The sequence below is a fragment of the Cervus elaphus genome, chromosome 23 (genome assembly GCF_910594005.1).
Source record: "Cervus elaphus chromosome 23, mCerEla1.1, whole genome shotgun sequence".
In the NCBI taxonomy this organism is placed as follows: Eukaryota; Metazoa; Chordata; class Mammalia; order Artiodactyla; family Cervidae; genus Cervus; species Cervus elaphus.
In genome coordinates, this window is record NC_057837.1 from 59,533,483 (window position 1) to 59,546,875 (window position 13,393).

Below are 13,393 nucleotides of genomic sequence, written 5' to 3' on the forward strand. Positions count from 1 at the left end.
AGTACTCCACTTCAGGTATCTGAGAAAGGAGGTGTGCTCAGCTGGGGCTCAAGAGTCTTGGAAAGCAGGGCGGGAGCAGGAGGGCAGGAACTCAGACTTCAGAAGAGGAGATTCTGGCTGGAGCTGATGGCTCTGCGGTTGGGGGAAGTGCCCCATGGAGCTGAACCTAGAGCCCTGAGAAGGGGTTGCTGACCAGTGCCACAGAAGGAATTGCTGCTGTGAGGTGAAGGAGCATTACTGGGTGATGCTCATGGGGGCAGGAAGGCCACTGGAGAAGCTAAAGAGAAGAAAGATGAAGAAGCAAGTCTTTTCTCCCTCCTCCAGCCCTGTAGTGTCACTCTAGCTCACCCTGCTTATTGGCAGTCTAAGCAGCAGCAGCAGCAACCAGCTCCAGCCCCATCATCACAGAGCAGGTCATTTTTAAATTTAAAGTATTTATGTTTAACTGTGGTGAAATATAACATAGGATAAATATTATCATTTTAACCACTTTAAGGTATATAGCGGCATCAAGTACATTCACATTGTTATACCACCATCGCCATCATCCATCCACAGAACTTCTGTCATTTGGTAACACTGAGGCACGGCAACCCTTAAATGACTCCCTGCTCTCCAACTCCTGACAACCAGAAACAGGAGACAAACTCCTGTCTCCATGAATTTGACTACTCTAGGTACCTCGTGTGAGTGGAATCATACTGTATTTGTCCTTTTGCAACTGGCTTATTTCACTTAGCATTATGTCTTCAAGTTTCACCTATGTTATAGCAGTGCTGAAATTTCCTTCCTTTTTAAGGCTGACTAATGTTCCATTGTATAAATGTGCCACATTTCGTTTATGCATTCAGCCATTGATAGGGTACAATTTTTCATACTATCAAATACTATGTAGAAACCACCCCAGGTTAGTCTGACTATAGACGTTGTATATATAATACAACCCTCTCCCCACCCTTTGCCTCTGTATGCAATAGGTTTACTTTTTCAAACCCATTAAAAACAATATCCTAACAACATGCCAGAAGATTTTCAAAAACAAAAAAAGCCTGATGATAACTGGACCATCTTAACACCAGGACTTTATTTTCACCTGTTCCATCTAAAAGTCTTTCTTCTAGGCAGATGTAATTTTTCAAAGTTATGACTCCATCCCATACAATTGAAGGTTCTGCCACATCATACATCTTGTTGCCTGCCAAACAGGGTTGTCGTTGCTAACCCTGAATGAGGGAAAAACCATTTTTTTCTTGATTTTTCTTCTTTGCTTCTTTGACCATCTGGACAGTTTTGGTTGCAAATGAGGGGAAGCCTACTCAAATCAGCTTAAGCAAAAACAAACTGGTGCCTGAGTTCATAGGTGGTAGTGGTGGAATTTTCTGGTTTTTTGCTCTGGAAAGACAACAGGAGTAACTCACAGAACTAGAGTCTGAAACCAGGGACTAAAGAGACCCAGCACCCTTCTGGCATGCCCGTCTCTTGTATGACCCCTTCTCTGCTTCTCTTTGATCAGCCTCTTTCTTTCCTACTGCAGGCATGTCTCTGTCACCTCACAGCAATCCTGGCCACTGGCAGCCCCAGCTTTGCAACTGCAGTAGGACAAGTATCAAGAGGGTAATGCCAGAGAAGGTCTGTGACTGGCTCTGTCAAGTCACACGGGCCACCCATTGGGCCAATCATGCTTTTAGGATGATGATGAACTGTAATTGGCCAAGCCTGGTCACATGCTGATCCCTATGGCCAGAGTAGTTGTAGGGCCTGTTGCTTTCAGATAAAGGGAAATAAAAGGCCTGAAAACAACCATCAAGTCATTACATGGGGTTCTGTTTTTCACCATGGCAACACTGGATAAACACCCTCGCACACGGAGTTCTTTCTTTGTTTTAATAATCACCTTGTGAGAAATTCCCAAGAATAGGATTACAACCATGGTGCTGGCTGGAAGCCATATAACGTTTCTGTTTCCCAAATGTATCCACATCTCTTAGCTTATTTGTGAAATACTGCTAAGTGACAGCAGAGGAAAGAGTGACATAGAGAAGCTGAGTGACAGTTCCAGGGACATCGAGTGAATGAGGGCAGGGGTAAATCCAGAGCCCGGACTTCCCGACTCCCAGTCCAGTGCTCTCTTTCAACAGCATCACAGTCAAAGTTTAGACTGGTCGGGGGAGGTTTAAAGTCAAGGTCATCTCCGGCCTGTTAAGGGAGGGAACTTCGTCTGCTGTCTACCCCTTGAAGGAGGTGGGCCAGGCCCCTGGAGGGGAAGGGTTGGCGACCCCTGCCTTCAGAGCCTGCTCGAGCTCTGATGGGGGAGGTCCCGCCACTCGACCTGGCATCCTCCCAGTGGACACTCTCTGCGCGGAGCTCCTCCAGGACGCTGCGAAGGTGCCTCAGTGTAAGCAGGAGTCTCTGGTCTTGGTCCTGCATCTCAGCCTAGGAGAGAGAAGAAGCATGCAAGGCAGCGGCCAGAGAACTGGACATGTCCCAGGAAGACATCTCCTTCACTGTCTCATTGGAGACAAGCCCACAGCCTCACAGAAGCCATGTTTTCACCGAAGCCTCCGTTTCTTCATCTGCAAAGTGGAAAGCAAATTACTTGCCTTCCAAGGATCTCTCCCTTGTTTTAGATCCCAGCAGGACTTTGGGGGCTTTATGATTCCAGAACTGGAGGAAGATCACCAGACTTTCATCCATGGTAGTTGTTGGTGTTACTGATCTGTTCTCTCAGCTGCGTAGAGTGACGGACATGCTTCCCTGATAGTCAACTGGGGCTCCTTGGCCGGGCTCCAGAGGGCAGTCCTTGTGGAGCCATGCAAATTCCCAGTGATAGAGGTTAAAGCAGGCCTGATTGGGAAACTTAACAGTCAGGGACCAGTAAGTGGAGACTCAAAACCCATCTCTTGGCATCAAGTGGAGGTAGCGGTGCATTTGGGCCTGGGAGGCCCCTCTACCTACAGGTCATCCCCCCTAACCCCACCTGTTCTTCCTCCTCATGGTAGGAGAGAAGTACTTTATCAAATGAAAATCAGCGCTTTGAGTTCAGATACTAAGCAGTCTTAATGCGGAGGCCCAGTGTTTAGGGGAGCACAAGGAGGGAGCAGCACACAGCCTATAATAAGCTGTGGCTCCTGCTGTTGGAGTCCCCTGGACCCATGAGAAATCCTACTGGGTCAGCCCCTCCCACCAAGGTGAGGACAGGGTTGGGTCCCAGCTGGTCCGTTGCCTGGCAACCCAGGCAGGCCCTTCTTGGACAATCCTTTCTGTTCCCACATCCCTTCCGCAACCCCCTCCGCACCCCACCCCAGCCAGAAGTAGAAGCTCACGTTTTTTGTTTCTTTCTTTTTTTTAAGTTTTTTTAAGTTGTTGAATTGATCAGTCTATTTTTAACGGCCCTCTCCTTCCTCTTCAGGATGATAAATTCTCCCAGGGTTGAAACTGGCATATTGAGATCCAAACCTTGGGTGCCCTCTGGGGTTCCCCCAAACCACTCCCTTCTCTCTCTTGGCTAGTGTCCCCACATACTATGGGGGCATCCTTCTATTTTTGGACTCGGAAGAAACATCACAAGGAGCAGTGTAAGACCTGGCTTCCTGAGCAGTTACTGAGGGACCAAGTAACACTGTTCATAAGTTCAGGGGAGTTAGTGCCCTACAGAGTGGACATTTACAGACAGGAAATGGGAGACAGGAGTGAGCAGGGTGGATAAACTTCTCTCGGGCAGGGTGCAGATCCTCCTCCAGGCAGAGAGGCCCACAGTGGGGAGAATCAGCTGCCAAGAGGGCTGCTGGCCTCTTTAGGGCTCCTTCGTAAGTGGCATCCAGTTGGGTAACAAGGCATCTGCTGGAATAGTACTGGTTTTTACCCCTGCACCTCTTCCCCTCACTCTCACCCCTCTGGGCTTGCACCTCCAAATAAGCAGGAATACCCCCGTGTTTGTGCAAGTGTCTGCTTTCTAGAAGGCCCTGGCTAAGACAGCTCTGGTGTACTCCATTTCCAGCTGGGCCAGGACTGTTAAGAGCCAGTGTAGATGTGCCAAGCAAGCACTAAGTGAATTATACCATCTTCTCACCAAACTCTCACAACCCTTGTGATGTTAGTACTATTGTCATCCCCCTTTTACAATCAGGAGACTGAAGTTCAAAGCCATTTGCTAGAGGCCACAAGCCACAGAGCTGGGCACATACCAGGACTCAGTGGAATTCTAAAACCAGTCTGGCAAGCACTGCGCCCACAGCCGCCTATGTAGGCCATGACCTACTTATCCCAGCACCTGGGATGTCACCTGTGCACGGTGTGGCTGATCCCAGATGGGAGCCTGTGGGGCCTACACCCCAGCCTGCAGCTCTGCCCCAGCCCAGGGAGCACCTGGGAGGCAGGAATGAGGGGACCTTGGACGATATGGGGTGAAGGTGTAAGGTAAAAAGAAATACAAAACCTTACCAGCTCCTTTCTCAGCCACTCCAGGGTCTGCCCGAGACCCGAGGTTGGCTCTTCTGTTGTTTCCATCTCAGCGTCCTCAGGAGAAAGCTTGATGCCGAACTGCTCTGCTTATGGACCTGAGGGACCTTAGACTTGGACAATCCGGCTCCCTTCTTCAGGCCAGGATCAGGGTCTGGCTAAGTCACTGAGGATGGAGTTAATGAGAGCAGGAAGTGGCTCATGTTGAAAAATGTAGTTTTTTTTTTTTTTTAAAGGGCTTCAGTACTTTGAACAGAACAAGGAGGGAGGGAGGAGGAGGGAGATCATTGAGCTATGGGTGTCTCATTGCCTGTGGGCTCCAGAATCCAAATCTGATGCCCACAGGACCACAGAAGCTTTAAGTGACAAAATTAATAATTATTATGGAAATAGGTGTCCATGCTTTTTGGCCATATTGTTTTCTGAGGGCCTGTTTTGTTCTAAATTATACACACACACACACACACACTCATATATATACACACACTTACATACATATACAGATAAATAAAATTTCATTTTTGCGGGGCGGGAATACCACATCTGTGTCCCCAGTCCCCTTCCTCCCTCCCTTACCCGTCTGTTGAGTCCATAGATAAGGGAAAAGCTTATTTTCCAGAAGAAAGCAAGCCCCCTTTCTTCTGGATGCCCACGCACCCCATTTCTAGCAAATGAGATCAAAACAGAAATGTGCTGTTAGATGTCTAGGAAAATGTTACCTACTTGATAAGGAAAAATGTCAGTGGTGCTCCTCCTTTATTCTTATTTTATTCTACTTCCTTCTGCCTTGAGTGTGGATGCGATGACTGGAGCTACAGTAACCATCTTGCAACCCTTAGATAAAGGCTCAAAAAACTGCAGAGGCACTGAAATCACTCAGTCACAGAATCACCAGTAGCATCTGCCTGTTTTATGAGACAAGAAATCCAATTTTTAATTGGGCAAACACAGTCCTAATGGACACCTATGAAGTAGGTATTATTTAATTTTCCCTTTCAACATATACTTATGAGTGCCTTCTGCTGCTGCTGCAGCTGAGTCGCTTCAGTCGTGTCTGACTCTGTGCGACCCCATGGACTGCAGCCTGCCAGACTCCTCTGTCCATGGGATTGTTTTATTTATTTATTTATTTTTTGGTCCATGGGATTCTCTAGGCAAGAGTACTAGAGTGGGTTGCATTCGCTTCTCCAGGGGATCTTCCTCACTCAGGGATTGAACCCAGGTCTCCTGCATCGCAGGCAGATTCTTTACCACTGAGCCACCAGGGAAGTCCTGTTGAGTGCCTACTGTGTGCCAAATCCTGCTGTAGGCAGATAGAGGAACAGAGCCCAGAATCAGAGAGAAAAAGGCTGTTCTTTCCTGGAGCTGACATCCTAATAGATGGAAACATCCAAGATCAAGTTAATATTATGATGCCAATGAATAGGATTTATTCTCACACAGGCTTTAATTTTATTCTATCCACTTGAACTAGGAACTCCAAACTAAGAATTAACATAGTGATCACATATAAGACACTGAGGTGACCAGAGAAACAAACCAACCCATTTTGGAGGGACTCGCCCTCCACCTGGGCTACACAAGCTGTTCATAGATAAAACTCCACTGAAGATGAATGCATAGTCCCAGATTACAAACACACAAGGAAATTATCCACCATAAGTGAGAGTCAGCAGACACCTTCAGCAGCAGGATTAGACCTCACTTCCCCAAGAACTTCAGAGGAGATAACAAAACAGTATTTTGAAAAGAATGAAAACCATACAAAAGAATTTAAAAACCTAAGAAAAAAGGCACTATTTCAAAAGGGGTATTTTTAAAAAACCTAAATAGAATTAATAGAAGCAAAAATTACAGGAACTGTTTATAAGTTAAAGAAAAATCGTGTTTATTTAAGTGTAGTTCCAAAAGATAGTTAGGGTGGGGGTACAGGACATAGGGAAGCAGACTGAGAATCAATAGGAGGAAAGGATTGCTAAGAATTCTTCCAAGAAGCGGGCCCTCAGTCAGTGGCAGGTGAAAGCATAGCCCAGACAATCAAGGAACCTGGAAAGGGGCTCCACTGGCTCTGAGATGAGACCTGAAGTGTGACGCTGATTGGGCAGGGAAGGGGGCCAAAACCAGGACACCTGGGTTCTAAGCCTGGTTCTATCAAATTTTCTATGTGAACTTGAGCCTCATAGTTACCATCTTAAGCATAAGGAGGCTCAAAATAGTTACAAAAATGAGTTGTAAGAAACATCCCATTTCTCATACCCTGTGGTTTACAGCTTGAGATGCATTCTGACTGACACACACAGAGAAAATTTTATGGGTAATTTCTCCTAGTTGAGCTGTTACTCTTTAGAACCCAAGAGGATACAAGAAACTCTTGTTTGCCACATTCACACCCCTTCTGAACACAGAGGCCAGAAATGATTGCTTCCAGGCAGGTCACCAGGCTTTGTGGCACTGGGCCCTGCAATTATGGGACAACTGCCTGGATTAGAAACGGGTGTCCCAAACCAAGGCACTTACCTGTGGACTGGACAGGGGGGAGATCCTTGGCTCATGGGTGATGGTGTAAAAGCAGTCATGTTCTGGGAGTTGACCACACGATCCAATCAGGCCTTCTCTCAGAGAATCTGTATTTGATACAGTAAGAGGGGTTGGATTGTCTCACAAGAATATTATGTAACAAAACTCTCCAAAACTCCATACCTTGAAACAACGCTGGTCTATTTTTACTCTTGAGTTTTTGGTGTGGCTGGGGTGGTCTGCACTGGGATTCAGATCTGCAGACCTGAGCCTGTGCCCCGTGCCTCTTCTCCTCCTCTTGGAATTATCTGGCTACTGGGGCAAGTTCTTCTCTTGGCAACGGCAGAGGATAAGAGAGCAGGTGGAATCGTGTGAGGCCTCTTAAGACTTGGGCTCTGAAAATCGCACTGTCACTTTTGCCATGTAAGCAAAGTGAGTCACACGGCCAAGCTCCAAATTAAGAGTATATTCCACCTATGAAGAGATCGTGCCACACGTGTGGTGGAGTTAGGGAGGAATGAAGAAGTGGGGCTGGGATTCTCTTCTAGAAGGAAGTTAGTTCAGAAGAGGGGCCACAGGCCCCAAGGGGCCCAGAGGGAAGGTGGCAAGCAGAAACCATGAGGTGGCAGCAGTAGGAGACGAGAGAGGACTAAGGAGACTTGAAGGGTGATTGAGGACAAGCAAAATTTACTGATATCTGACTCCAGACCAAACATTGTGATGAGCCCTTGACAACACAACCCCATTTCATCCTCAAAACCTTATGACTGCCATTTCCAAACTGAGTGCCAGGGCACTGAGAGGCACGGCAGAAAGCTCAGAGACACTGCAAAATATTTTTAAAATGTGACGGAAGCACAATAATGTCTGTTGGATACTGGACAAACTACTATTATTAAGTTGTGTGAACCTAATTTAACAAACAACCATTAGACATTTCTTTGGGCCTAGGGCTCTGTGAAAAGATTACAGAGATGCGAATGATGCCGTGAGCTGAGAACATTTGGGAACCTCTGCCTATGAGGTAAGTACCCTTGTTATCTGCATTTTATAGTTGATTAAGAACCTATTATTAACCTGTTTTACAGGTGAGGAAACTAAAGCTCAAAGAGGCATAGATTTTCCTAGGGTTACTCTGGCAAGTAGGCAACAGGGTTGGAATTAGAACTCATTCTCCTTGATCTGTGTGGGAGGGTCTTGCCTGTTGCTTTGCAGGGGTGGAAGTCAATGGGGGCTTGGGTTAGGCACTGCTGCCATGCTGGGGGCTCTCTGCCCAACACAGGAGTGGTGTTGATAGGAGTGCATGGCAGTTAGAGCCTCTAATGCTCTGTCCTTGACTTCTAGTGCCAACACCGAATTACCCTGGGAAGCCATGTCTTGTGGGTAACTTGCTTTGATGCACTTTCATTTATTTTTAATCCCCCTTTCACGATCCTGGCTCAGAAGACATTTTATTTCACAGGCTTGGAAAGGCTTGGCACGTGGGGAGAAAGGGATGTGGAGCCAGGAGACCTAGAAAGGAAAGAACTTCAACTCCTCAGCGAGGAAAACTGTCCTCACCAGTTATCAAGGCCAGAATGGCCATCCACACGTCACCCATGGGCAGCTCGTAACATGGCTTCCATGTGCCAGACCCTGGCCTGTACGCCAGGAGCATAGCGGTGAGTAAGAAAGACCTCACATCTGACCTCACAGGGCTCATGATCCAGCTAGCAAGAGAGGTCATTAGCAATCAAGTGGTTCAAAAGTCATACCTTATACCACAAGCCTGGCATATATATATGTGAATGAATAAACGAAAAAGTGTGCAGATGAAGAAACCACGGCTCAGATGGAGATGTGAGTTACCCAAGCAAGTCAGCAGCTAGGGCAAAATTGCAAGTTGTTCCTCTATATCCTTTCACACATGGCAAAAGACTATTCCTAGACTCCCTTGCAGGGAAGTGTGGTCAGATGACTAACTCCTGGTCAGTGGGATATGAATGGAAATGATGTGTGAAATTTCTGGGCTGTGCCCTGTAAAGGAGGGAGGAGGGTTCCTGTCCCTCCCCCTGTTTCTCCTTCTGCTAACTGGAATATAGTCGTAAGGCCTGGAGGTGGAGCAGTCATCTTGGACCATCAGGTGGAGGATGGTATTGCAACAACATGAAAAGAACCAGGGGCTCTAGTGACTGTGAAGCCACTGTGTCAGCCTTAACTGCCGTGAATACTTTTAAATGAAAGAGAAATGAGCTCTGTTTTTTTGCAGGTATTATCATTTTGGGTCTTCTTATTATAGGAGTCAAACCAATATCCTAAAAATACAGCAGCAGAACTAGTGAGAGAAGGCAGGTTCCTTGATTTTCCCTACTCAGGTCCTTCCTATATACTTTATTCTCTTCCAAGTGTTTTCTTGTTCGTGACCTGATCTACTCCTCACAACAGCTCTGTGAAGTCCTTAGCAGGGAGAGGATTTCTGTGATGCTCTCTAGGCAGACAGGGAACCCAAGATGCAAGAGTAGTAGCTGAGACACATGGGTAAAGTTATTTCCATCTCTTCGATGGGGGCAAGTGGGCTAAGTGATGTCACTGAGCTCTGCCTCTATGTCTGACTCCTAATCGAAGGCCCTACGAACCCTTGAGGGTGGTCCCTCATTTATCCTGGGCACCTTAGCCCTCATCCCCACTTTGTGAAATACAAATGAGGTGGAAGTTTAGCAGAGAGAAGCTTCCACGTTGTGAGAGCTCTTAAACCCACCTTTCCTGCCATGCAAGCAGATGCCATTATAGCGGCTAGCAGGTCCTCCACAGGGTTGGAGGACCAGTTGACTTGGGGAGTCCCAACACCACCTCTTCTTCTGTGTTGTTTATCACCTTCCAGCAGGCTTTCCCTTCAACCCAGACAGCAAGGCTGGTGATCCAAGCATTTGTCTTATGCTTGTGCCCTTATCTGTGTACTCATGGGTCCTGGACACACGTCCTGCACCTCTTGAGTCCTGTAGCAAACGCTGCCAGGGCCCCGCCATATACCCCTGATATTCTTCTTCTTCATATGTGCCCAGGGCTTCTGACTGCAAAGCACATCTGACTCTCTGCTTAAGAAACATGCTTGACCTGGGCAGAGGACAGTGCCAGCAAATAGGTGTTGTAGATAAATATCTCACCTCCTTTGGCTCCCGGGTGGAATAAGACTCAGTCCAGCAGGACTGAGTCCCCAGCGTCAGCGGCAGCTGTGTGCTCATCAGTACATTGGAAGCCTTCCCTTCTGTGTCTAACTCCCTCCTCTACTGCGCTTTCTGGACCACCTCCCAGGTAGACCACTTGCCCTAAAATTCTTGTCTTGGGTTTGCTTCTGGGGGAACTCAACCTATGACAGGTCTCATCCATGTGTGCCCTGTACATGAGTCGTGTGTACCTCTTCTGTGCGTGAGCGTCCTGTACAGAATATGTGAATATCCTAGCCCTCTTGCTCTGTACACAGGCCCCCAGGTACATGTGTCCTACACACACCTGTCGCATGCCCAGGTACCCAGGACACAGCTCTGTGTCCACTTATGTCAGGGAAGCAAGGCCTTTGATGCTGATGAGGTGGTGGGGACTGAGAAAGCAGAGTGGAATGGCGGGAAAAGTGTAATTTCTTGGCCCCAACTAGCTTTGAGTGTGACTCTGAGGCAAGCTGCCCAATTGATTTGAACTCCAATTCCCTCCTCCAGTGGATGAGTAGGAGGTAAAACTGAAAGTGGTGGGAAGAATATGCATGCAGCCAGTCAGCCTTGGGACTCTGAGGTCCTCAAATCCATCTGGAAGTCAGAGGCCCTTGGCTCTCGTTGTACTTCTATTAATACTATTCCTCAGGGTGGCCACAGAACACTCTCTTCTGTCTTTGGCACTCAATTTTCTTAGACATAAAAAAGGGGATTAGGATTCCCCTGGCTGTTTAGCAATTAGGACTCGGTGCTTTCACCGTGGTGTCCTGGGTTCAACCCCTGGTCAGGGAACTAAGACCCTGCAAACCATGAGGTGCAACCAGAAAAAAAAAAAAAAGAAGGGTCAGGGGAAATAGCAACAGCTCAGGAATTTTGCACATGCTTTGAAAATTATGACAGCACTCAGCATTGTGGTTATCAGCACTGAGTTGGGGTTTGGATTTGAACCCCAGAAACATCGTAAACTGGTTGTGTGACCTTGGGCAAGTTATTACTCATTCTTGCCTCCACTTCCTCATCTTAAAATAGAGATAATAATAGCACCAGTGATCCATGCCGCTCAGTATTCATACACTTATGTAGACCTCCCTGCCCTTGACTCTGGGCTGGCCTGTGAGCTTCCCTAAAGCAACAGAACGCAGCAGAAGTGACATTGTGCCAATTTCTGTTATTAACATCTTATTTTAGTATGATAAGTTTGTTACAATTAATGAACTGATATTGATGTGTTATTACTAGCTGAAGTCCATATTTTATTCAGATTTCCTTAGTATTTGCCTAATGCTCTTTTTTTCTGTTCCAGGATCTCATCCAGGACACCATATTATGTTTAGTCATCATACCTCTGTAAGGCTCCTCTAGGCTGTGACAGTTTCTCAAGACTCTCTTTGTTTTTGATGACCTTGACAGTTTTGAGGCCAGGTACTTTGTAAAATGTCCCTCAGTTGGGATTTGTCTGATGTTTATCTCATGGTTAGACGGGGATTATGCGTTTGGGGCGAGAGATCACAGAAGTAAAGTGCCATTCTCATCACACCATATCCAGGATACCTATGATCAACATAATTTGACTGCTGAGGCTGACCTTGTTCACTTGGCCAAGGTAATCAGGTTTGTCAGTTTCTCCCTTTCAAAGTTATTCTCCACCCCCACTTCCACATTGTACTCTCGGAAAGTTATTCTGCCCAGCCCACATTTAAGGATTGGGGAGTTACACACAGATAATAGAGAACAAACTAGTGGTTATTGGGAAGGGGAGGGGCAATACAGGAGTAGGGACTGGGAGATACACACTTCTGTGTGTAAGATAGGCTACAAGGATGTACTGTACAAACTGGGGGAATATAGTCAATATTTCTTAATAACTATAAATGGAAAAGTAATGTTTACAAATTTTATTTTAAAAATCTCTATACAGAATTCTTAAAAAAAGAATTGGGGGTTATGTTGCTTTTCCTTGAGGATGGAGTATTTGGAATTCTTCATCAGAGATTTATCTTTTCCCCCATTTTTGCATTTATCATATTTTAGGTTACAGTTCAATATTACTTTATTTATTTATTTTTGATCAGATTTTTCCAAGTTTGGCTATTAGGAGCTCTTTCAGTCAACTTCTATGTCTCTTGACATACCCGCATCATTTTGTGTGAGTGTGTGTATTGTTGGTTCCTTCTTTATTTTATGCCACTACTAGATGCTCCAGGCTTGTCTTGTATTTTCTGCTCCAGTCCTAGCATCAACCATTTTTCCTTGGTTCCTTTTATTGGAGAGTGGTATTAGAAACCAAGATCTGGGCAGTAGGTGTGCTTGTTACTATGCAACATCTTGCAGCCAGGTCCTCTTAGCTGATAGAGAAAGGAAATACAGTGTATACTAACTTGTGTGTATACCCAATTACAGTTGTATATAAAATGTATCATAAATATGTAATCATCTGTATCAATATTATGCTAAACATGAATTTATACTAATATCTCCAACTCAAATCCATTACCACATGGATCATTGGAGGCTCCTCCTCAGGGTCATTTTTTATCATTGCAATGTTGCCAGGTAACATAGTGGCATATGTTTATCTGTTTCCAAGGGAACAGAGCTAGACAGTTAACCAAAGGTCAAATTCTCACACAGAAGAGGAAAAGTTTTTGTTAACCCTTTATTCACTCTGATCAGTGACTCCCCCCTGCTTTGGGGACAAAGAACCAACTGCTTGGCTTATAAGTATTTGCAGTGACCTGGCTTACTGATAGTCCAGCCTCATCTCCCACGTACCTTATTGAGCCCTTCAGGGCAACCATCCTGTCCTCCAACAAGCCTCACACTCACCACACTCCCTTCTACCCCAGAGCCTTTCCCCATGCCAGCCCCTCTGCTGGGCCTCGCTTCCTTGCTGTCTTTTACCTGGCTGCCTCCCATTCATCTTTCCGGTCTCAGCTCAGCCCTCAATTCTGCAGAAGAACTTGGAGCCATCCTGTCTCCCAAACAAGGCCAGCACCTTTGCTTTGTGGCAATGTTACTTTTGCTTATCCTTTCCTCCTACTAGAATACGAACTTCTAGAGGGTAGGGTGGGGATGGAGTCGTCTTGATTAATCAGTACATAATAGGAGCTCAATAAATGCTCATTTTCTCCATTCTTTATTCATTAAACATTTATCAAAGGGCTCCTTTGTGTTGGCTCTTTTTGTAGCATCTGGGGATACAGCAAGAGGGAATAAGGCAAAGCCTCTGCCTC

General features: G+C 46.1%; 1 protein-coding gene across 1 annotated transcript; it reads right to left on the reverse strand.

Moving 5' to 3' along the window:
* Positions 1–1,972: 1,972 nt before the first annotated feature.
* On the reverse strand, positions 1,973–5,208 carry C23H20orf202 (chromosome 23 C20orf202 homolog). The gene is made up of 3 exons (XM_043882850.1): positions 5,182–5,208; positions 4,441–4,624; positions 1,973–2,433 (listed from the first exon to the last, which is right to left on the reverse strand). Exons 2-3 carry the CDS (start codon positions 4,504–4,506, stop codon positions 2,200–2,202), a joined length of 300 nt encoding a protein of 99 aa, XP_043738785.1. The 5' UTR covers positions 4,507–4,624; positions 5,182–5,208; the 3' UTR covers positions 1,973–2,199.
* Between the last annotated feature and the right edge of the window lie 8,185 nt (positions 5,209–13,393).

Bases quoted from the DNA above. Each gene is read 5' to 3' on its own strand.
- C23H20orf202 (XM_043882850.1), bottom strand. From the start codon at position 4,506: ATGGAAACAACAGAAGAGCCAACCTCGGGTCTCGGGCAGACCCTGGAG. The intron at 2,434-4,440 runs GTAAGGTTTTGT...TCTCTCTCCTAG, and splicing joins AGTGGCTGAGAAAGGAGCTG to GCTGAGATGCAGGACCAAGA.